Source organism: Cervus elaphus, chromosome 5 (genome assembly GCF_910594005.1).
Source record: "Cervus elaphus chromosome 5, mCerEla1.1, whole genome shotgun sequence".
NCBI lineage: Eukaryota > Metazoa > Chordata > Mammalia > Artiodactyla > Cervidae > Cervus > Cervus elaphus.
In genome coordinates, this window is record NC_057819.1 from 64,422,147 (window position 1) to 64,447,350 (window position 25,204).

General features: G+C 41.8%; 3 protein-coding genes across 4 annotated transcripts in view; 2 read left to right on the forward strand and 1 right to left on the reverse strand.

Annotated features, from left to right (window-relative positions):
- Positions 1–18,618, reverse strand: part of FBXW7 (F-box and WD repeat domain containing 7) — a 216,746-nt gene extending 198,128 nt beyond the window's left edge. The window contains exon 1 of the mRNA XM_043902609.1: positions 17,518–18,618. The gene's annotated coding sequence lies outside the window, so the exon portion shown is untranslated. The remainder of the gene's footprint in view (positions 1–17,517) is intronic.
- LOC122693167 (basic salivary proline-rich protein 3-like) lies at positions 7,983–18,335 on the forward strand. The gene is made up of 3 exons (XM_043900749.1): positions 7,983–7,994; positions 17,283–17,694; positions 17,737–18,335. Exons 1-3 carry the CDS (start codon positions 7,983–7,985, stop codon positions 18,333–18,335), a joined length of 1,023 nt encoding a protein of 340 aa, XP_043756684.1.
- Positions 18,619–18,791: 173 nt separating the features above from the next.
- LOC122694202 lies at positions 18,792–23,272 on the forward strand. 2 transcript variants are annotated; one of them, XR_006341133.1, is made up of 2 exons: positions 18,792–21,259; positions 22,491–23,272. XR_006341133.1 is itself a non-coding variant. In XM_043902612.1 (1 exon), the coding sequence occupies exon 1, from the start codon at positions 18,792–18,794 to the stop codon at positions 19,245–19,247; it is 456 nt and encodes a 151-aa protein (XP_043758547.1). In that variant the 3' UTR covers positions 19,248–22,158. The 2 variants fall into 2 exon arrangements, 1 of the variants encoding a protein (XP_043758547.1); XM_043902612.1 differs by lacking the exon at positions 22,491–23,272 and having other exon boundaries at positions 18,792–22,158.
- The last annotated feature ends 1,932 nt before the right edge of the window (positions 23,273–25,204 follow it).

Consider the following 25,204-nt stretch of genomic DNA (forward strand, 5'->3'; position numbering starts at 1 on the left):
TAGGTCACAACTGCAACATGAAAACTTGATGTTGGGACATCCCTGGTGGTGCAGTGGATAAGAATCTGCCTACCAGGGACATGGATTTGATCCTTGGTCCAGGAAGATTCCACATGCCAAGGAGCAATTAAGCCCGTGTGTCACAACTACTGAGCCCGCGCTCTAGAGCCCGTGCTTTGCAACAAGAGAAGCCGTCGCAAGAAGGCCACGCACCACAACTAGCAAGTAGCCCGCATGATCTTTTTTTTTAAATTCATGTCTACAACTGGGTACTTCCCTAGTGGCTCAAAGGGTAAAGCATCTGCCCACAATGCGGGAGACCCGGGTTCAATCCCTGGGTCGGGAAGATCTCTTGGAGAAGGAAATGGCAACCCACTCCAGTATTCTTGCCTGGAAAATGCCATAGATGGAGGAGCCTGGTAAGCTACAGTCCATGGGGTCGCAAAGAGTCAGACACAACTGAGTGACTTCACTTTCACTTTCAATTAACGTTACAAGATCAAGCCCTTAATCTGTGTATGCAGGTTCTTGAACTTTTAAAATAAGTGATTAATATAATGATTCATTAGTATAATAATACAGTGGTTCTCAAAGTTTGGTCCCTCAATCAATAGTATCACTTATGAACTTATAAGAATTATTTATTACATTCCTGGGTCTCACCCCAGACCTACTGAATCAAATACTAGATTTGGGGACCAGCAATTTATGGTTTAACAAGCCCTCCAGGTAATCCCGATGCATGCTAAATTTGGGAACTCCAACAGTGGTTCTGGTATAGTAAGTTAGTATACTAAGTTTTCCATCAATAGCTTGAATTCAGTTCCACCTGATCAAGTCTGAAGAGGTATGAATGTTGGAAGTAGGATACTAAAATGCTGAAACCCAACCTTTACGCCTGGAGACAAGTGCACCTATGACCAAGCCCATGAATTACAAAGAAACTATGTGATTTACAGCTGATGTAGTTCAAAGTTATTGCACTTGACTATAGTAGTGTGCGTAGTAGTATGCATGGTTGCAGGGTTATTTATAAAGTTTGTATAACTTTAAACTTTTTACAAAACAACAATTTTTAATATTATGCAAGCTTGCAAAGTGAAAATAAAACCTGTTTGTCTGAAAAACAGAAAGAAAGTCAATCTGTGGTAGATAATGTGAAGGTACTTATGAGCCTAACTAAGATCTTGAATCCTAAAATCTTGACACGATTATCTTATTTTTAATTAGAGGATTATTACTTTAAATATTGTGATGGTTTCCACTATAGATCAACACGAATCAGCCACATCCATACATATATCCCCTTCCCTCTCAACCCTAAATTCTTACTTACCAGAACTCAATTACATTCAGGCATTTTTAATTTTTAATGGAACATAATTCAGTACACTGCTCTTAAGTGTTTACACATAATTTTTGATAAAATTTTACAAAGCAATGAATTATATAATCCTGAAAGGAGCAAAGTTCAAATATATGTAACTATAGGTACAAATACAGTATTTAAAACACAGTCAAAGAGAAAAGAGAAACTCTCTTAGGGAACTTTTTTAAGACCAATATCCAGGTTTAGGTCTTTTTAAGGTAACAAAATAAAATTTAAAAGTATTTAACACCTGTAATGAATAATAGTACACAGATGTCAAGACTGTGTTCTCACTGTACTGATTAAATGTAAAATACCTCTAAATAAACTAACTGGGTAAGGAATAGTCCTGTACATAGTATGAGAAGGAAGGAAAAAGGAATTTTTTTTTAATAACAAACACTATCTCAGGAAATGAAAACTTTAAGAAATCACATAAAAATAAACTAGATATCTATCAACTTAAATAATTTATATGTTAGAGATTAGAAGTGTTGATTCTCAAATTACCTGCTATAACTTCCAAGCATACTAAATCATAAGTTTTCAAGTCCTAAACAACATAATTTTGAGGCTCATCCCCTAAGCAAGAATCTCTTTCAAAAGACTTAACTCTTAACTACAAAACACATTTTACACATAGAAAAAAACTAAAAATCACTTTACTTACTCCATGATCTTTTTAGATTTTACCTATATTGATTTCTTCTACTGCTAAAGATGTATCTAAGACACCTGTCCTGATGGTGATACCAAGAGGAAAATTAAACTTAACAAAAGATGTCCCCTGCCTTCAAAAGAAAAAAAAAAAAAAAGATGTAAGGCAAGCTGCTTAAATCACAGGTTTAAATTTCGTAATTATTTTGTATAAGGAACATAAACCTGGGAATTGCTTCTCCATGAGTCTATTAGGCTTCTTCCTTCTAACATCTGTACAGGATGAAATTCCATTATTTTCACCTCCTACCTCAGTACTACCAGTTACTCCTCCACTGAAACTTAGAAGGCAGCAGCACAGTAATTAAAAGCAGAGACCACAGAGTTGATGGATCTGGATTTGAAACCCAGGTCTGCAAGTTCAAATTGCTAGCTATATGTTCTTAGAAAATTTTGTGAAGCTGTTTCTTCTGCCATGAAACTGGCTTATTACTACCCATGCGTAGGGACTGTTGTGAGGAATAAATTTAGATAGCAGTAAAAATCCTTAGCACAGTGCCTGACATATAGCACACCTTATGGAACAATGATAATCAAAACAATGACTGTCAACAGAAAGATAAATACCACATGCTATCACTTATATATGGAATCTTAAACATGACATAAATGAACTTATCTACAAAAGAGAAACAGACTCATAGATATCAGACTTGTTGGTGGGGGGGGGGGGAGTGGGGATGGACTGAAAGCTTGGTGTTGGTAGATGTAAACTATTATATACAGAAGAGAAAAATAATAAGGTCCTACTGTACAGCACAGGGAAATATATTCAATATCCTTTGATAAACCATAATGGAAAAGAATATGAAAAAATAAATATATACACACATGCATAACTGAATCACTTTGCTGCACAGCAGAAATTATCACAACGTTGTAAGCCAACTAAACTTAAATAGAATAAAAAAACAAAGATGACAAAATAATACTCTTTTCATGTAGAGCCTATTAAAAAATCTTTCCAGTTTATTTTTCTCTCTTTCATTCATTTCTTAACTTAATATACACCTACTAGGCTGTATAAATTGCCAATATCCATAGGATCATAGAAAAAGAGAATTCCAGAAAAACATCTACTTCTGCTTCATTGACTACGCTAAAGCCTTTGACTGTGGATCACAACAAGCTGTGGAAAATTCTTAAAGAGATAGGAATACCAGACTACCATACCTGTCTCCCATGAAACCTGAATGCAGGTCAAGAAGCAACAATTACAACCCGACATGGAACAACAAACTGGTTCCAAATTGGGAAAGGTGTACCTCAAGGATGTATATTGTCACCCTGCTTATTTAACTTATATGTGGAGTACATCATGAGAAACGCTGGGCTGGATGAAGCACAAGTTGGGATCAAGATTGCTGGGAGGAATATCAACAACCTAGAAATGCCGATGACACCACCCTTATAGCAGAAAGTGAAGAGGTACTAAAGAGCCTCTTGATGAAGATGAAAGAGTGAAAAAGCTGGCTTAAAACTCAGCATTCAAAAAATGAAGATCATAGAACCCAGTCCCATCACTTCATGGCAAATAGAGGGGAAAACAATGGAAACAGTGACGGGTTGTTTTCTTGGGCTCAAAAATCACTGCAGATGGTGACTGCAGCCATGAAATTAAAAGACATTTGCTCCTTGGAACAAAAGTTACGACAAACTTAGACAGCATATTAAAAAGCAGAGATAGTACTTTGCTGACAAAGGTCCGTGCAGTCAAAGCTATGGTTTTTTTCAGTAGTCACGTATGATTGTGAGAAAGTTAGTTGCTCAGTCGTGTCTGACTCTTTGCGATCCCATGGACTATAGCCTGCCGGGCTCCCCTGTTCATGGAATTTTCCAGGCAAGAATACTTGAATGGGTTGCCATTTCCCTCTTCAGGGGATCTGCCCAACCCAGGAATTGAACACAGGTCTCCTGTGTTGCAGACAGATTCTTTACCATTTGAGCCACCAGGGAATCCCAGATGGATGTGAGAGCTATACCATGAAGGACGAGGACCGAAGAATTGATGCTTTTGAACTGTGGTGTTGGATAAGACTCTTGAGAGTCCCTTGGACTGCAAGGAGATCCAACCAGTCCATCCTAAAGGAGATCAGTCCTGGATATTCATTGGAAGGACTGATGCTGAGGCTGAAGCTCCAATACTTTGGCCAGAGCTAACTCATCAGAAAAGACACTGATGCTAGGAAAGATTGAAGGCAGGGGGAGAAGGGGATGACAGAGGATGAGATTGTTGGATGGCATCACCAACTCAATGGACATGAGTTTGAGCAAACTCCAGGAGATAGTGAAGGACAGGGAAGGCTGGCGTGCTGCAGTCCATGGGGTTGCAAAGTCGGACACAACTGAGTGACTGAGCACACATGTGGCAGCCAATGTTAGGCATTTAGGGGGAGAAGATACTTATTGAAAAATGAGGAAGAAAAGAACCCTTGTCCTCAAAGAACTGACCAACCAGTAAAAGAGAAAAGTAGAAATAACTACGTTAAGTGCTATAAAAGCCACATAGATACCATGGGTAACCAGAAGAAAAAACATCTGATCACACAACCAGGACAGGTTTCCTAGAGGAGATGGTAGTTAAGTCTTAGATAAGTATTTCACAGATGAAAGGAAAATAATACTCCAGGCAGAGAAAATAGCAAGACACAGAGACATACATAAAAGTATATACACGTGTACACACTCACCAAAAAAATGCATAAATATATACACTGCACACAATATCAGTTTTTAGTTATAAGTGAAGGAAGTCAGTATTTATACAGAATCTAACTAGCAAAGTACCTTTTAATACAAAGATAATAACCAATGAGAAACTGCTTAATGATAAAGCAAGATTTCCCAACCTTGGCACCACTGACCTTTTGGACCAGGTAATCCTTAGTTGCAGGGTGCTGTCCTATACAATGATTACACCTGGCCTCTACCCACTAGATACTAGTAGTACCCTCACACACACTCATCCCTGACTTGTGATCATCAAACACATCTCTGGATATTGTCAAATGTTCCCTGCTAACTGCTAAGTCACTTCAGTCGTGTCCGACTCTGTGCAACCCCATCCCTGGGATTCTCCAGGCAAGAACACTGGAGTGGGTGGCCATTTCCTTCTCCAACACATAAAAGTGCAAAGTGAAAGTGAAGTCGCTCAGTCATGTCCGACTCTTCGCGACCCCATGGACTGCACCCTACCAGGCTCCTCCGTCCATGGGATTTTCCAGGCAAGAGCACTGGAGTGGGGTGCCACTGCCTTCTCTGAAATGTTCCCTGAGGGTACCACTATGTGCTAGGCAGTGTTCTATGCTTCTCATTGATTATCTCATTTAACCTAACAACACAGTATCAACTACACATATCATAGTATCAGAGGTAGTTTTTATTTTCCCCATCTTACAAATAAAGAAACTGAAGCCAAGGGTTAAAAAACTTGTCAAAAATCACACAACCAGCCTGCACGGAACCCCACAGTAGAGCTTCAGCCCCTACTATAAGCACTGTTTTGTTGTCTCTTATTCATGTTTCAGCCTTTTTCATCTGATACTTGAAAATATTTTGAATATTATCCGGAAGTAAAAACTGTAATAATCCACACAGTTCAGTTCAGCTCAGTCGTGTCTGACTCTTTGTGACCCCATGAATTGCAGCATGCCAGGCCTCCCTGTCCATCACCAACTCCCAGAGTTTACTCAAACCCATGTCCATCCAGTCGGTAATGCCATCCAGCTATCTCATCCTCTGTCATCCCCTTCTCCTCCTGCCCCCAATCCCTCCCAGCATCAGGGTCTTTTCCCATGAGTCAACTCTTCGCATGAGGTGGCCAAAGTATTGGAATTTCAGCTTCAGTATCAGTCCTTCCAATGAACACCCAGGACTGATCTCCTTCAGGATGGACTGGTTGGATCTCTTTGCAGTCCAAGGGACTCTCAGGAGTCTTCTCCAACACCACAGTTCAAAAGCATCAAATTTTCAGCGCTCAGCTTTCTTCACAGTCCAACTCTCACATTCATACATGACCAATGGAAAAACCATAGCCTTGACTAGACAGACCTGTGTTGGCAAAGTAATGTCTCTGCTTTTTAATATGCTATCTAGGTTGGTCATAACTTTCCTTCCAAGGAGTAAATGTCTTTTAATTTCATGGCTGTAGTCACCATCTGCAGTGATTTTGGAGCCCAAAAAAATAAAAGTCTGACACTCTTTCCACTGTCTCCCCATCCATTTCCCATGAAGTGATGGGACCAGATGCCATGATCTTAGTTTTCCCAATGTTGAGCTTTAAGCCAACTTTTTCACTCTCCTTCACTTTCATCAAGAGGCTTTTTAGTTCCTCTTCACTTTCTGCCATAAGGGTGGTGTCATCTGCATATCTGAGGTTATTGATATTTCTCCCGGCAATCTTGATTCCAGCTTGTGCTTCATCCAGCCCAGCATTTCCCATGATGTACTCTGCATATAAGTTAAATAAGCAGGGTGACAATATACAGCCTTGACGGACTCCTTTTCCTACTGGGAACCAGTCTGTTGTTCCATGTCCAGTTCTAACTGTTGCTTCCTGACCTGCATACAGATTTCTCAAGAGGCAGGTCACATGGTCTGGTATTCCCATCTCTTTCAGAATTTTCCACAGTTTATTGTAATCCACACAGTCTAAGGCTTTGGCATAGTCAATAAAGCAGAAATAGATGTTTTTCTGGAACTCTCTTGCTTTTTCGATGATCCAGTGAATGTTGGCAATTTGATCTCTGGTTCCTCTACCTTTTCTAAAACCAGCTTGAACATCTATAAGTTCACGGTTCACGTATTACAACACAATCCACACAAGTGTTAAGTTAAATAAAAAGACTCAACCTCAACTCAGGACAAATTAACAAGTATTTTTTAAGCACTGACTATATGTATGCCCAGTACCAACTTTAGGAACTGGAGTGGTTCAAAGAAAACAAAGCTACATTTATTAAGGATTTGGCTCAGGACCTTTTCAACACATTATCTCTCTGAAATCTCACAACATCCTGTGAGGTAGGTATCATCTTATTTTCAAGTGAGGAGGCCAAGGTTCAGAAAAGAAAAGTGGTCCCTGACCGAAAAAGGCTTACAATTTAATTGAAGATATAAGAAAAGTATTTTAAGACAGAGAATACCAAGTAAAATACCTCCGTTAACACACACAACATGAGAAATTAAAAAAGAGCAGGAGGAAAGCTCCTTTGTGGCTTCCCTTGTGGCTCAGCTGGTAACGAATCTGCCTGCCGTGCGGGAGACCTGGGTTCAGTCCCTGGGTTGGGAAGATCCCCTGCAGAAGGGAAAGGCTTACCCACTCCAGTATTCTGGCCTGGGGAATTCCATGGACTGTCCATGGGGTCGCAAAGAGTCGGACACAACTGAGCAACTTTCAGGAGGAAAGCATAGATCACTAGTTAGTCAGAGAATACTTCTTAAAAGAGGTTTCCAGTATCCCCCCTTTGAAATGAAATGGATGAGCAAAGTATGATAAGCTGGAGAGGAGTAACACTTCTGTAAATAATGTGGAGCAGAAGTGCGGGGCCTGAAAGGAAGGCTGTGTGACAGCCAATGTAAGCAGCAAGCCAAGGAAAAAATGAGTAAAAAGCCTGCCTTCAAACGAAGACCGCGTGGCAGCTGGAGAGCAGTGAGACTAGTGACGTGCCGTCAGGGCGCTCCTGCCACAAACCCTCTCAAGCACAGCAACAACGCCAAAGACCCGCAGGCGGACTCGCAGGGCTGGTCAGTGGAGACTCAGACATAGGAGGTCAAACACCAAGTTTCACAGGATGAGACACAGGTCATCTGCTTTGCTTTCATGTATTCTGTACCCTTCAACCAGAATGTAAGTCTCAAGAGGGCAGGGATTACAATGTTCTGTTCACTTAGATCAATGCCTAGCACGGTAAGTGTTCAATGAACATCGCTGCTGAGTAAAAGCAGTATTCAAAGTAGTGACATATTCAAAAACAAAGGTCACAAAGGCCTTCAGCAACACAAAAATAACAATAATAGTGTAATATTTACTACTCTTGCAATAATTACCATTTATTGAGCACTAACTCTGAGCCAGACACTGTGATCCATTATCTCAACCCTCTCAACCTCTAAGAGAGAGGCACTACTATCATCACCTGTTTTACAGGTTCATATACTGAATAAATAACTTGCCCAAGGTCACAAAGCAGCACAGCTGGAACCTGGGTCTGTTAACGCCAAGGCCTAGCTATCACCTACTCTGTCACACATACAGAATTACAAACACCCTTCTTGGGCAAAGCTAGGGAAATGCAGCCAATGAGGGGAACGTGGCCCATGAGTAAAAACAATGAAACAAGACAAAAAAGAAACTCCAACATACTCAAAAACTGTATGTCTGCCCCCTCCTCTAGCAGGTACTAGCAGGAAATTTTCCCACCCTAGAATACACAGATTATCCCACATAGATTAAAACTTCAATGGCTTAAAGAATCCAGATGTTGAAAAGCTAGGAACTAGAGTCAATCATGTAATCAACATTTCAAAGGGTGGTAGATAACAAGTGGTAACACCCCAGGTCCACAACCCAAAGAAATAACAGGGTGTGAGCTCTGACTAAGGCTGACCTCAAAGCTTCCTGAGCCACTCTCCCCAGTCTGCTGCTTCGTTCCCTCCTTCGCTGTGTCTCTCCCCTCCTCTGTACATCCCATCTCTCCTCTCCTACTAACAGGCCTTTACCAAAACTTGGGAATCATTTGTTTCCTACTCTAAATTTCTAATATAGTGAGTTACCATTTCCATATTTCTCTAATAAAAACAAGCCTACCTGTGTAATATTCAGGTAGAAAAAAATGTTCCCCACTTATTACAGCTGCATTCCAAAGGTTATATTATCAAAGTCACACAGTCAATGAAGAGACCACCAATCATGCAAAAGAAAGCTGATGACCCACGTATTTATTTATATAGCCTCTGGTATTGCAGACATAATAAATAAACAGGAAGAAATTAAACTCACTAGAAAGACTGTGCTCTTCTTCCACCTACCCAGTAACCTATTCATAACCATAATCCTTTCTGAAAATCTCTAAAATGGAAAGTAGCATAACTCCAGAATTAAAACTCCAATTGCAACCACCAAAGAAAAATATTTAAAAGATTGAATTTGTTTAAAAACTGAAATATTCGTTAAATTACTTAACCAGAGATCCACTAATATATAAGTCAATCTAATTTCTGCATAAGAATGAGGACAAGAGTTGGCAAGAAAAATAGTGCTAAGAAATATATCTCAGTCTTTTCTTTCTGCCTTCAGATTTTTTTCATACTTATCTTAAACATACAGTTCAATTAAGTAAACAAACTATGAAGACATAGGCAAACTGTTCTCAAAATAGAAATACTTTCCAAATACAAAAAAACTATCAAGAAGCATTTATTTCTTGAACTGGCCAATAGAACAGTGATATGCCAAGCTTAAAGGAAAAGTTATCTCTGAAAACTGATCCTGCATTTAATAAATATTAAGCATGAAAAGGGAATATCCCTTCCTCCCTCTCATCATTTTAGAAAAAGGAGAAAGTTAAAAATTTAGTAAAAGAAAATCACCTAAATAAAATTCCTTCCATTTTAGTTTGAGATGTACTCACACAAATAAAACTTACTAAACTTCATGATTTTTTCAAAGTTTTTTATTCTCAAGTGTTAAGAGATGGACAGTTAAATGGCTTGATAACACAACTGAAAAGTGAAGTGAAGTTGCTCAGTCATGTCCGACTCTTAGCGACCCCGTGGACTGTAGCCCACCAGGCTTCTCTGTCCATGGGATTCTCCAGGCAAGAATACTGGAGTGGGTTGCCATTAACACAATTACATACTGCTACTACTAAATGGACAATTTAAACCATAGTTACTTTCAGAGATAATCAATAAATTATTCAAAAAAGAGTCCTTTCTAATCTAAGCACTATTGAGGTCTTTAGGGATAAATTCAAGTTCTAGTTATGTTTAAGTAAGTCTTTCTTTTCTATAAATAATAAGCACAGCAGTTCTGCCATTTCTTTAAGATTTTTTTAAATAAAAATGTTAATGAATCATACACTGTTTCAGAGGCTTTTGAAAACACTGCAGAATTACTTCAATATAATTTGTTAAGCTCAAGGCTGAATTTAAGTATTGGGCAATATAAAGCCTGACATTACCCTTCTGTCTATGTTATACTTTAAAAGATCTTTACCATAATAAGTTAATAGTCATGGGTCATCTATATGCCAGGCACTGGAAGAGCTTCGCATACATTTTACATTATCTCATTTAATCCTAACAACCCTGTGTAAGATATGTCCCATCAACAGGTGATGGAGCCAATAGTTAAAGGCTAAGTAGCTTGTCCTAGGCCACAAAGGCAAGAGAAGTATTGCCTAACTAATGGGGCTTCTGCCTCCAGAGCATCAGTGTATTTTATGAGAGAAATGAGAAACAAATTTGCAACACGTTGCTTGTTCCAAGTATGTATAATAGTTTCTACCATTAGACAGTTCTAAATTGCCCACCACTATAAGTGCTGTTGGAAAAGACTCTTGAGAATCCCTTGGACTGCAAGGAGATGAAGCCACTCAATCCAAAAGGAAATCAACCCTGAATATTCACTGGAAGGACTGATGCTGAAGCTCTAATACTTTGGCCACCTGATGCAAAGAGCTGACTCATTGGAAAAGACCCTGATGCTGGGAAAGATTGAAGGCGGGAGGAGAATGGGATGAGAGAGGATGAGATGTTTGGATGGCATCACCGACTCAAGGGACGTGAGTTTGAGCAAACTCCGGGAGATGATGAAAGAAAGGAGCACCAGCATGCTGCAGTTCATGGGGTTGCAAAGAGTCGAACATGACTGAGTGACTAAACAACAACATTAGTGGGGCAAGTCCTCCTCAGACCTAGAGATGTGCAAAGGTCTATTACTACCCACTACACTGCCCTGAAAAGCACGCTGTCCTACAAGTCTCACTAAGATACATACTTTCTTTCAAAAACAAACCAGCAATTTGTTTTGACACTTCACATCTAGCCTAACATATATTGATGGGTTCAGTATATTGTCCTATGGTGAACCTCTCAGAAGAAAGCCCAAGTGATATTAAAAATACTTTGCACCACTATCTTTTTAACAGTTCCTAAATTCCACAGCAGCCATGAAGGAGCATCTAGCATGACTCGTGTGCACACAGACATACACACAGCTCATGCAACCTCCTGCCTAAAGCCACCAGATTTCCAGTAGCTAACCTTCAGCTGGAAAAAAAGGGCAGAGGCGAAACAGCAAAGCAACAGAAACTGCACAATACCTGACTGAGCTACAATCTACTCCTTAGGTGAATGGGAAAAGAGAGCAAAAAACAAGATACCAAGCAATAACGTCTCCTGCGCATTTTTATTCATTACTTTTCAACCACCTGCATTGCAGGATAATACAACACAAACATATTTTCTTCTATTAGCTTACAGTTTCAGAGAAATCAATTGCTACTCAAAACTTTTTAAGGGAACATGTTAGAAAAACTGCTATACGTTCTGTCACTCAATATCCAGATCAAGCACAGATATTCCCTCAAATATTTCACAATTCTGAAGATAGACTAGGAGGAACTACTAACTATACATGTGTGTAAAAGTGTAATTATTAGAAAATATATATCCCATAGTGTTCAGAAAATGTCAAGCAGATTTAGAAAACACTCTAAACCTGTTGTGAAAGGGATCAGTGAGACAGTATCAATGAGGTATCACAAGAAAGTAGCAAAAATCTACTACACTAAGGCATCAGACAGACTGGCTTGACACCTGGTGAGGGAAAGACACAAAGTAGAAATGTTTAACAGCAGGAGTCCATTATTTGGAAACAACTTTACTCATCTGTTGGTAATGACAATTCAGCTACAAGTAATTAAAAAAAAAATTATACACCTCTCTTTTCCCTAGTCCACTGAAAGTGTCACCAATATAGAATATTTCTATTTGGAATATTTGCAGATAGGAGACAGACATCTTGTGTCTTTTAAACTGCCACTAATCCTTAAACTTGAAATAAAAGGAAGACTTTTAAAAAGAGCAAAGAAACAATCCTCTCCTAATGAACGAGAAAGCAACTTTAAAGTGACCTTCTTTCTAAAAGGTATACTAAAATTGTCAGGCTGTGTAAAATTGTCAGACTCCTTTTTTTAAAAGAAGAGGAACTGAAGTTATCAATTATATGTAGAAACATTATGTAAAGTAAAAGCAGGTTTGAAACCAAAAAGTGGTCACTACTGCAAGAATAATCCCTTCCCCTGCCTGAGATAAATAACTCCTATGAAACCAGGGTAAAAATATACCACCATCCAATATTAACAAATGAAACAAAAGTTTTGATATTAGCTATGATGTAACATTGAACAAAATGAACTGTCCTTTCTAAACAACACATTTGAGATTTATTTGTTGGGTGAATCTATTAAACCATGTTACATTTACCCTTAAGAACACAGCAAAACTTTTTAAAGTACACAATTAAATGATGTAAGTGATCTGTTAAGATCAAGTATTTTCAAGTATTAACTTGAAATTAACAAAAATTGTGGAGTCAGTAATTCTACCCACTGATGGACACTGCAAAAGATCACCAAAGCTTTAAGAAACAGAAGGATCAAACTTTATTGATCTTAAGGTTTGACTAATACTTTCACCTGATTCAAACAAACCATGAACAATTCTAACTTTACATCTAAAGTAAATGCTCTACAGCTTATTTTCAGAACCTTTCAAAATTATACTCACAAGTTTCTTCAAAGATACTTCAGAGATGCTTCTGGCCCTGATACACAGCCAATATATCACCATATGGTATCTTATATGCTATGGTATCTTTGAAAGAGAAATCCAAGCAGTCCCTACTTTTTAGCTGCATCCCTTTACAGATGGCATTGCCTCTGCTCCTCAGTCCATAGTTTTTCATCACTATGGAGGCAAAAGGACCTTTGAACAGAAGACTGTGCAGAACCATTTTAAGACAGCCTCAAAGATATATATCTCATTTAGAAAACAGAGACCAGCTAAAATAGCCAGTCCCAGCTTTGTAGTGGAAGGAAGCTCACACTGCATGTGAGTGGACCTGGCAGTGTTTTATACCAGGGATCCGTAAACTACCAGTCAAACCCAGTCCACTTTGTTTTTATGTATACGGCTTTATTAGAACACAGTCACACACATTCACTTACATATTGTCTGTGGCTGCGTTCACACTTCAACAGGAGAACTGAATCTTTGCAACAGAGACCATATGGTTCCCAAAATCTAAACTATTTACTAATTGGTCCTTCACAAAGAAAAAAGTTTGCCAACCCCTCCTCTGCACAATGAGATGCTGGAGGAAACACAAGATTTCTTCAAGCACCACCTTCAAGTACACGAACTGGGTGCCTGCTAACTACATGTGGGCTTTGGGATCATCCAGTGTTTAAACACACACACACGACTCTTTCATTCATCCCAAATGAGTCCCAAAGTTGCTAAGGCAGAGCACACGAGGTGATCATTCCCTACTATGAGCCCCATCTTCCCCACTGTCTTTACTAGCAGATCAAGTCAACCCAAAAAGGCCCTTTAAAGTTCATCAAAACATGGTTTCACCTGCAGAAAAAATGTGGAAAATAGAAGGTGAGAAGAGAAGGCACACATGGCATATATTCCAAGTCCTAGACCACCTTCGATCTAGCTCCCTGTCTAAATAGCTATGGCCATTTCAATTACTGCTCTGAGGAAGAGGCCAAAGAAGCTACTAAGAAGGTGAATTCAAACTAAGGAACGCAGAAAAGTGTGAAATATGTATTTCCTACCTCATAATCCTTAATCCTTGTTAGATGCTGATGATACTGTGCTCTGGTCAGTCGTGTCCAACTCTTATGAGGCCCCACAGACTGTAGCCCACCAGGCTCCTTTGTCCATGGCATTTCCCAAGCAAGAAAACTGGAGTGGGTTGCCATTTCCTTCTCCAAGGGATCTTCCTGACCCAGGGATCACACTGCATCTCCTGCATTGGCAGGTGGATTCTCTACTATTGCATCACCTGGAAAGCCCTTGTTAGAGAACACCCTATATGGAAGTTTCACCACAAAAATTTTAAATATTTTTAATTTCTTAAAGATCAGTCTTCCACTGTCTACAAATGCTTCGAAGATGTCTAAATTCTTTTAAGTGCCAAATTGGTTTTTGCTTGTTTTTTAATAGAAAGGTTTTTAAGGCATTTTCAGCATGCTGTGCCAACACAGGGATATCCCCTCCATTGTATGGGACACAAAGACACACACCAACTGCAGCAGGGGAAGTAGCCTTCTCTGCCAGCTATTTTTAGCCCCACTTCGTCATGTTAAAGACCAAACTTAGGATAATAATGAAAGGCAAACTTTTAAAAAGATGAGTTTGATGAAACAGATCTGTCCCTTCTTGTACAAGTTCCTTAAAACTGAAATTTTATATATTCTTCTGAACTTAATCTCAAAGGACCTATATAGCCTATAAAAAGCTTGTTAGCTATTTCAAAGATAATCATATGCCCTAAGACTGAACTGGTGGCCATGTTTAAAGGTCATTCCTTCCTTTTCAATTTCAACTCTCATTCACTTTCAGTCTCATCCATTCTTTGTTCTTCCTCTATCTTTGCTAACTTTAACAAATTCTCCTCCTCCCAAGTAAATGTACCCATTTTTTGGCTCATTCTCTCCATAAACACTATACAGAAACCATAGTACTTAATAATGACTCCCAGTTTTCAGCATATCACTCATCATTTTACTGTTTTGAAACTGAATCAGTATCCAAGTTTAACCCTAAAATTTGATGTCCAAAACAAAGTCCATTGCCCCATTTTTTAATTACTCTTTTTAAGAAACCACTGCTGCTGCTGCTAAGTCGCTTCAGTAGTGTCCGACCCTGTGCAACCCGGCAGACGACAGCCCACCAGGCTCCCCTGTCTCTGGGATTCTCCAGGCAAGAATACTGGAGTGGGTTGCCATTTCCTTCTCCATAAGAAACCACTAGTACCATACTAACATACTGGGAGCATCTTCTTTTTCACTCTTGCATCTGTTATAGCCCTTCAGTTAACTGTGGTATAAAAATGTTAGTTCCCTAGAACACCAAAATCCTAATCCAGGTACAATGCCTCTTGGCCTAAAATACAATTTATCCTCAATGGTCTAAACCTACCCTCTAAAAAACACTTCTCTCAATTCATTCTTCAGGCTGTAAACATGTATCCACACAAACTGACCCTAAGTCTACTCAACAAATTCCCGCTGTATTCCCATAAGTTAACTTCCTAATTACATCTGTCCCTCACACCCTCCAGTTTCAAGAGTTCTAAACATTTTATCTCCACTTGCTCTTTTCTTCCAAAAAAAAAAAAAACAAAAAAACACCTTCCCCTGACTGAGATACTCCAGTAAGTTTTGTATGGTCCAACATCAGTATTTCTCTAATGAAACTGGTACCAACAGCAGCCAACACAGCAGTCACAGATGAAAACTAGTCCATTCCCCCTTTCCTGTGATTCTGTGCAATTTGTGTTTCACTGCCTCTGCCACCCAGACACAAACGCATCTCAAAGGCAGGGGCCCCCAAATACTTTGCTGTTTCTTTGCTGCTCAAATATGCAATAAAACAATACCATGATTTTTAACCAATGTATAGTCGAAACAGTACAAGTCTTAAAGCTGTAAACAACTTTGATGGAGCATAATCTACGCTCAAATTAGCTTGTTGCTGTCCTCCTTTCCTCCCCACCAAAAAGAGCCTATGCAAAACTAGATTCCTCTTCCTCCTAACTTTGTAAAGTATGGAATACATGACTTCCTCAAGGTCACAAAATAACAGATATACAGACCTTCGGTTTTGACTCCACGTCTAATATTACATACTCTGCTCAATATTTTGATGTCAGTATCTATTCAAAAGAGAATATAAGACTTCTAACAAAAGCATAACAAGAACAAGGCATACAAAGAGAAACAAAACACCTGGAGAAGTTCCAGAGGAGGGCAAAGTGATGATGAGGATGGAAAAAATTATTCTAAGACAGACAAAAAGTCAGGAAAGATGATGGTAAAGAGAAACAATCAACATCTACAAAACCAGGAAAAGACGAACTCCAACTTGTTGTAGCAATTCTCAAAACACAAATTTGGGATGTGTCTTGAAACTTGAGACAGGTTTGGGAGAAATAAACGAACTGTTACATAGTTCAGGGGCTAATAAACTTGTAGAATTCATTTCTTCAAAAGAGAAACAATTCAGGATGAAAAGTGTTTTGAGAAAGTTTTAAACAAGATCCTGAATGAAAAGAGCATAGATAACTGCATTCCCACAAAGTTTCTACATTCATTCCCAATAAGCTTCTCTCAGCAGTGGCTTCAGAGAGTCTGAGCTCACACAGCTGTCTGCAGGGGCCCTAATTCTTAGTACTGCCTATGTTCTGTTAAATAGAATTCCACCATATGCTTATGGTCTGTACAAATATATGAAATGTTAATTACTTTCCTGCACCTTAATTTGGCACACGGAGAGGATACCTAAATTACAAATAAAAGATTTTACAGATTTCACTTTTAAAATAAGAGGAAGAACATTCTTCTTCAAAGAATTAAACATCAGAAGGTTCTCCTCACTGTATAGAGAAACATGAGGTAAATAAGCAAAGCTTGAAGTCATCAAGCAGGACATATGCTACTTAAAAAAAAAAAAAAAGCACTTAAGGAAAAAATTTAGTAGCTTTCATAAACTGGTTAAAGTACTAAATTCTCTCCCCCAAATCAGTTGCGATTCATAAGAACTCAGAATTTCCTGAGTAACTGCAATCTGTTAGTGTCCTCCGGATACACAGGAATTACACCCAGGAAATGAGAAGGTAAAAAAATAACTCCTATACCAGTTGCTCCTGAAATGAAATCTCTCAAAGAAGACTGACCAAAAAAAAGTTTTACTTTCTGGGGTTCACAGAGTCAGAGGTTCCCACTTGGGAACCCAAATGAGTTGCCCAGGGCCAAAAACTACAGCGCAGTTTCCCACACGGTGTACCGGGAAAAGAGATATTACAGAGATGTCCTTTGTGCGCACATAGACTCGGGCTTCCTCAATTTCCTTTTGCCAATTACTGACCAAAAAGGTATAAGTGTTCACTCTGAAGAAAGACAGAACTCCTCGAAGAGAAACCTGTGTGTACCCCACGTTTCCAGCGCTAAAGGTCACAAAACACAGGGCTGCCGGATGCCTCTCCTGGCAGCGAGGACCAAGGTACCCCTCTCATCTACACACTCCCAACACTCCTGGAAAACATTGGCCCAACTCCAGAGGACGCCCCAGCATCCTCCCCCTTTCTAAATACCCCCCATCCCCGCCACTCCCTTTCCCGGGGAACTCACACTTTAGAGAAGAACCGGCGGCGCTGAGAAACCGGGCTGCTTCCTGTCCTCTTCGGGACCGAGGCGGCAGCCGCGGCAGCTCCGGCACGTCGCTGAGCAAGAAGCGGGGCTGGGATCGCCAAGCCGGGCGGCCACCCGGGTCTCTTCCGCGCGGCCGGAGCAGAGGCGGCGGCGGCGGCCCCGCTTACCTCCTCCTTTCCTCTTCCTGGGTCTCTTCAGGCTGGGTCTTCTGCCCGTCCCGGGCCACTTCTCCCCGACAGTCCCGTTTGGGAGGCTCCGGATTTTTGTCTTACAAAGTTTCTTCTGGGCGGAGGCTGCGGCCGGCCCCCCGGTCCCCCCCGGCCCCGCCGCCCTCGGGGCTGGGGCGGGGAGGGGGCTCTAAGAACTCCTACCGGAGTCCCGCCGAGGAGCCGGGGGGCCGGCGACGGGCCGAGAACGGAGACCCCCCCCGAGGGGGCAGAGGGGCGGGGGAGGGAAGGGAAGGACGGCGGTGCCGGTCCCGCTGTCCCCGCCGCCCCGGCCGCCGCTTCACATCGGGGTCCCCGCCCCCCCCGGCCGGGGGGCGTCTGCCCGGCGTGGAGCCCCGGCTCATGCACTCCGCGGCGAGATGCTACGGCCCCGGGCGGGTGGCCGAGGCGGCGGCGAGGTGGGGGACCCGGCCGGCTCCGCTCGGCGCCGCCCCCGCTCCCGGCTCCCGCATGTGTCGCTGCGGCTGGGACCCCCTCCCTCCACCTTGGGGGTCCCTCGCCCCGCGCCCCGGGACCAACAGAAGCTCCGGCCCCTCCTCAGCGTCCTCTCCCCGCCGAGCAGCGGACTAGTCCCGGCCCGAGGTAGCCACCTCCCTGCCCCCCAGCCACCGGCTCCGGCTCCGGCTCCGGCTCCGGCGTGTGCAGCCGCGGCTGCCGGCCGGGAAGGTGAGGGGGGGAGAAGAGAGGTGGCCGCGGCTCCCGCCGGCCCAGGTCAGGGCAGAGGTCCTGGCGGCGGCCGGTGCACGGGCGCTGGGTCTCTCAGATGCTCCCTGGCTCTCACGCTCGCGGCGGCGGCGGTGGCGGTAGCGCCCGGAGCTTAGCTCGCTGTCTCCCTCGCTCAGTGCGGGGCTCTCGCCTCACTCCAGAGAGAGGGGCGGGAGGAAAACGGCGCGCAACAATGACGCAAGTCACCTAGCAACCGCTCCCCCCACCCGCCCTCCCTTTTCTCTCCTCTCGGAGGCTCACTCCCCTAGTCTTTTTTCACCTTTCCGATCACCCCGCCCTAGGCGCCTCTGGCGCGCTCTGATGACGCTCCAAGGGAAGAGGAAGTCGGGCTCCGCGAGCGGGTGGGTGCGCCTCGGGCCGCGGACTCGGTGTCGCTGCCGCCGCCTCTACGGCCGCGTCAGAACAGAAGAGAGGAAGGGGAGGAGCCGCGTGGAGCCTAAGCTGCCGCCTGAGCTTACCCCTGACCCGAGGGCGGTGGGGAGAGCTTGCTCTGTAGCGGTTTCCTTCAGAGCAGGTGGTGACTGCTCCTTGGGGAGTAAGGAGGAGGCCCAGGCCGCGCGGCCTTGCTCGGGCGCGCACCACCCGAAGGTGAGGCATTTGGCCCCAAACGGGCCTTCGGAAAGCCCAGCTGCTCGAGAAGTTATCTTACATCTTGATCCGCCGCACCTGCTGGAGGGCGCGAGCGCCCCACCCTTCCCCTGGTGTGGAGCCACACCAGCGCCCGGTGACGCGTGGTCAGGCAGAGCAAATGTTTGATGAATGAATGAATGGCTCCCTCACTCGCGGAGCTCAGAGGAGTTTGACGGAAGTCCAAGCGCTTTGTAAACTGCGTAGCATTGTAAAGATACGAGTTGTAACACATTGCTCTTACCCCTCTCCACCCCAAGGAAATGGGGCTGCGGCTGAAGTGAGGAGTCCCAACCTAAGTCTTTAGTGAAAAAGGAGGCGAATTGTTGGGACGAAGGAAGGGAGCCGTCCTCCCAGGGATTTTGGAAGGATTTTTGACGTTTCAGGAGGAGAATTTAGTACTGCCTCCCTTTTAGGAATCTTTCATGTTTGTGGCTTGGAGCTTTGGAGAGCTGGTATTGGTTGTTAATCAGTGTCCATTACTGTAATCAAGAAATTTTGGCCTGTGTTTCAGGTCTGACTCAAAGGCTATTTCCTTTCTAAAATAAATATTATTACTATTTATACTGGTTTTCCTACAGGTGTTATCCTGGAAAGTAAATTCAAGTAAAAACTCATGAAGTTGACAGTGTAGTTCCCTAGGACAGGAAATTTTAAGATAAAACGATTTCAGAATCCTCAGAAATCTGTCTTGCACCTGTCCTGATGAATAGTGTGAGAAGGAGATAAAAGCAGGGACGAAAGGAAGCAGATTCCGCAGTTGGGTCTCTGGACTGTGGCGCGCCTTACCTCTTCCGGAAGCAGCGACAGTGACTATTACAGATCTTTCTACCTCAGGGGATAAGGGGCAGGTTTTTATATAAGATGTGAGGAGGTCAGAATTTCTGCCCCTTCTGCCACCACCATATGCAGATACATCAAGGAACCTTGTAACTGGGTAAAATACACGGGCTCATTTTTATTAAAATGCTGCAGAAAAAGTAATGGGAGGAGGGGGAGGGGTGGGGACGGATATTGCCAAAGCAAGAAGAGACTGATAAAGCAGCCTTGCCCATCTCCCGTTCATCCAAGTTCTAAGAGCCAGGTTAACTCTCCTATGTTTAAGTTACCCTAGATTTGACTTCTTATGACCAGTCCCTGCCAGATCCTTCCAAATAAGACTCAGAAGGAATCTGAACAGCAAGTGATGGCCCCACATGGCTACATGTGTAAATCATTTTGGGTTTTGCTCCTCTTCCTAATTTTTTGATGGAAATTGAAGGAATAAAATACACAGATTGAGGGGATTTTGTAAAGCCTAGCACCACAGATTTTGTTAACTTTGCCTATAAAGAATGCAAACATCAGAGCTCTGCAACGCAGCAGAGGACACCTCCAGGGAAGTGTGTAAACCAACCACATGGAGCTTTTCAGCAGCCTGATTGGTTTTCCTTGTCAGTGGTTCCACCAGAGAACCTTGGTGCTGAGGGGCAGAATAGCGGGGAGGAGAGCCCTCAGCCAACTACTGATCAGCTTACAGCTGCACTAGCTTACTAGGCAAGACCCACCCACTTCACCACCCAGTATGCTAACTGGAGGAAACAGCTGGAACTGGCGGCTGCAGAAAAGGAAGCTCATACATTGCAAACTTGGTCTGCATCTCTTCAGTGCTTTCATTTCTTATGGCTCCAGAGAAGAAAACAACTGGTTCATTCGAAATTCAAAAAAAGAAATCTGAAGTTTTAGGTAACAGAGTTCCTTCCCTGGTTCATCAGTTTGTTTATAACAAAGATCTGCATAGTATGTTAAAATATAACAGAAGGATATTTGTATAGGATTCTTTTCTACACTTGGAAGTGAGCTCGTATGAGAAACTATTTTATCAGCTTCATTATCCCACATCAGTAGTTTTTGCTGTAAAAGATTTCATAAGCTAAATTCTCTAGCAGTATTTCTTTCTAGAAATTCCATCTACAATATTCAATTACCTTTAGTGGTTTGATTGTGAAATATGCTTTAAAATGCATAAAGCAGTTACTCAGTAAAATGAGTAATTGTAAAAGAAGCCTCCATGTAACCAACCAGATCAAGAAATGGAACATTTCCAGCACCCCAGAAGTACCCCAGTGACCTTCCTGAATACCTTTCCCTCCCTTTTTGAGGTAACTATTATTCTAACTTTAGTGATAGCCATTTCTTTGCTTTCCTCTATAGTTTTATTACAAGCATGTATATCTCTAAACAACATATTATTTGGTTTTGCCCTTTCTCTTGGAACAACAGTATGTAACCTGTTTTGATTACAGCTTTTGCTCAACATCTTTTTTGATCCATCATACATTGTTTGAGTTGTTCATATAACTGTAGTTTGTTCATTTTAATTGCTGAGTTTTGTGGTGTTCCATTATAGCAGTATGGCATAATTTATTTAGCCATTCTATTGTTGACAAATACCTGGTTGTTTCCAGTTTGAAATTATTGTAAATACTGCTATAAATATTTCTTACATATGTATTCCATCACATCTGAGTTTCTGTATGGTATATACCTGGGCGCAGTCATGTGTGTTCTAAATTTGAATGAATGATTCCAAGCTGTTTTCTAAAGTGTTACACTCACACCAGCATTGTATGAACCTCATGGCTCCAACCCTCAACCACGATTGATAGTCAGTCCTCTTCTGCCTTGCCAGTCTAGTGGGAGTTTGAGCTTGCATTTCCCTGATTGCTGATGCTGAATGAGGACCTTTTCATATGTCAACTGGCCATTTGTATTTCTTTTGTGAACTGTGTTATCATTTTCATGCCTAATCACTGAGATATCCAATTTTCCAATATCCTTTCCAGTCCATATTTGAATAATATATGTCAGGTAATACTACCAAATGAGTTACATTTGGGACAAATTCTTTCCAAAATAAGAATAATTATATTAATAGTTTGTCTAATTATCTCTTACGAATTTGATGATAAACTTCTTAAAAGTGGGTCTATAAGGCTATTATTTTTTGCATTCCAAAATAATGTCATGCTTTGAACTATTAAATTGTTGCTGGAATCCCTCACGGTACTTTGGTGTGACTTAGTTTTCCTCAAGTATGTAGTCAGATATTTATTCAATGAACCTGTGTAGCTAAACTCTTGCTTTGTATTTTATAGGCAACTGTGTTACAAACTGTTTCACCTGCACAAATTTTTTTTCATTTCCAAGTTTCATTCATTTTATGAAAGTTACAATGGCTTTTTCTTCCCTCCTAAAATTCCTGCTAAAATACGTTTTGTTTTTCTTTTTAATTTTACCCATTAATATCAAATACATACCATCCATGTCACTATCTGACAAATTTTCCCAAGGTATTCTATTTGACTATTTTATCATGTTCTTCTCTGTCAGTTCTTTGTTTAGAGAGAGTGATATTTTAAGATTGGATGAAGACTCACAGAAATTAAATCACTTAACCAGGGTCAGAAGATTAAGTAAAAAGAAAGCCTGGACTCAGCCCCAAGTCTTCAAATAGATTACGCTTGCTATTACATCATACTGACGCTCAGGCTTCTGGAGCAGCAAGGTAAATTAGTTCCCCTGGTCTATGGAGTGTTGTTCACATCCACATGGCAAACCTCATATTCTACCACTGGATAAGGTTATTTTATTTTAAGCATAATAGCTTTAGAATCAGATTAAGATTGGTACACATAAAAATAAAAGAATAAAAATTTTAAATATTAATATAAATAAGTGCTAAAATGGGGCTACATGGAAACCTGCTTTTAAAAAAAGTTTGGCCACTCTCCCCTTCATCCCTTATAGCCAGTCTATCACTTGACCCATGGCCTCTTCAGAGAATAACCATACTTCCTCAACATTTGAAAGAACTACAAAATAAAGCAGTGGTTGGTCATATCAAATGATGCAGCAAAGGCCCTTGGATTTGGTGATCGGCTCCTTAATAATATCATAGTGCTGTTAAAAATGTTGGAAGATACCAGAGCTTGATGACATTGTTAAATACAAGAACACATCAGTCTAGAAAACTTATCAACTGTTTGATGAGATTGTCCCTGTGTGGCCTTCATCATCATCTTGGTTTGCAAAAAGATTGATTCTGAAAATGAATGATAGTTGACTACTAGTTATAATGGAAAATTGAATTAATAAATTTGAATCACTTGTTATATTTGATAATTTAGCTTTAAAGTTTCAGAAGAATCTTTCATTTGATTTTGTCGTTAGTAGTCACTATCTTTAGTAAAGTCTAGCCATTATTTTTAAAATAAAATATTGAGTGAAACAGTTAAAGAAAATGACTTCATAAAAATATTAAGGTGTGCTTACATGTAACTTAACTTTGAAAAGGAAAGGTTTCTAAATGTTTTGGCTTGAAATTCAAAGTTGATTTATTGAGTTAACAGTAGGGAGTTGCTAAAGGTACTAGGATCCATAAATATTATTTGTATATTTTTGGTCTTCCAAGGAGTAATGATATAGAGAAAACATAAAAGGATTAGAATATCTATCCAAAGCATAGAATTTTCACATTTACTTCCCCATTTAATGAACAGAAATTTACTTATCCCCTGTTTCCTAGCACTGGACTAAGTGCTGAACATATAATGGTGAAAACAGTGGTGTCCGGGCTCCCTGGAGTTTGTAGTCTGGTGCCAATATGTCCTTGGCTTCCCTGCTGGCTCACAGCAAAGAATCCACCTGCAATGCGGGAGACCTCAGTTTGATCCCTGGATGGGGAAGATCCCTGGAGGAGGGCACGGCAACCCACTCCAGTATTCTTGCCTGGAGAATCCCATGGACAGAGGAGCCTGTGGGGCTACAGACATTGGGGTTGCAGAGAGTTGGACACGACTGAGTGACTAACAGCAGCAGCAGCCAGTGTGTCCCAAGCTTGGTACTTCACCTCCGCTAATACCATCTAAGCCTGTGTGAACTCTCTGATGATATATTCTTTCCTTTCAGCTGGGGGAAAAGTGCTTCACAACACTGTGTTGGTTTCTGCTATACAACAATGCAACCCAGGTATATACCTCTGTGTGTGTGTCACTCAATCGTGTCCGACTCTGTGTGTATGAGTCGCTCAGTCGTGTCTGACTCTGTGTGTCTGTGTGTGTGTGTGTGTTACTCACTCAGTCGTGTCCGACTGTGTGTTTGTGTGTGTGTGAGTCACTCAGTTGTGTCCGACTGTGTGTGTGAGTCGCTAAGTCGTGTCCGACTCTGTGTGTGTGTGTGTTACTCAGTCGTGTCCGACTGTGTGTGTGTGTGTGTGTCACTCAGTCGTGTCCGACTCTGTGTGTGTGTGTGTCGCTCAGTCGTGTCTGACTCTGTGTGTGTGTGTGTGTGAGTCACTCAGTCGTGTCCGACTCTGTATGTGTGTGTGTCACTCAGTCGTGTCCGACTGTGTGTGTGTGTGAGTCACTCAGTCGTGTCCGACTTTGTGTGTGTGTGTGTGTGTGAGTCACTCAGTCATGTCCAACTCTGTGTGTGTGTGTGTCAGTCGTGTCCGACTGTGTGTGTGTGTGTCACTCATGTCGACTCTGTGTGTGTCTGTGTGTGAGTCACTCAGTCATGTCCGACTCTGTGTGTGTTTGTGTGAGTCACTCAGTCGTGTCGACTCTGTGTGCATGTGTGTGTGAGTCACTCAGTTGTGTCCGACTCTGTGTGTGTGTGTAACTCAGTCGTGTCCGACTCTGTGTGTCTGTGTGTGTGTCACTCAGTCGTGTCCGACTCTGTGTGGGTGTGTATGTGTGAGTCACTCAGTTGTGTCCGACTCTGTGTGTGTGTGTGTGTGTGTGTGTGTGTGTGTGTGAGTCACTCAGTTGTGTCCGACTCTGTGTTTGTGTGAGTCACTCAGTCGTGTCTGACTCTGTGTGTCTCTGTGTGTGTGAGTCAGTCGTGTCCGACTCTGTGTGTGTATGTGTGTGTCACTCAGTCGTGTCCGACTCTGTGTCTGTGTGTGTGTCACTCAGTCGTGTCTGACACTGTGTGTATGTGTGTCACTCAGTCGTGTCTGACTCTATGTGTGTGTGTGAGTCACTCACTCGTGTCGACCGTGTGCATGTGTGTGTGTGTCAGTCGTGTCCGACTCTGTGTGTTTG

What these genes read in the sequence shown, in the direction of transcription:
- LOC122693167 (XM_043900749.1), top strand. An exon ending in GAGCAGAGGCGGCGGCGGCG is followed by an intron (nt 17,695 to 17,736) that starts GCCCCGCTTACC and finishes GGGTCTCTTCAG; the next exon opens with GCTGGGTCTTCTGCCCGTCC.
- LOC122694202 (XM_043902612.1), top strand. Translation starts at nt 18,792, where the DNA reads ATGACGCTCCAAGGGAAGAGGAAGTCGGGCTCCGCGAGCGGGTGGGTG.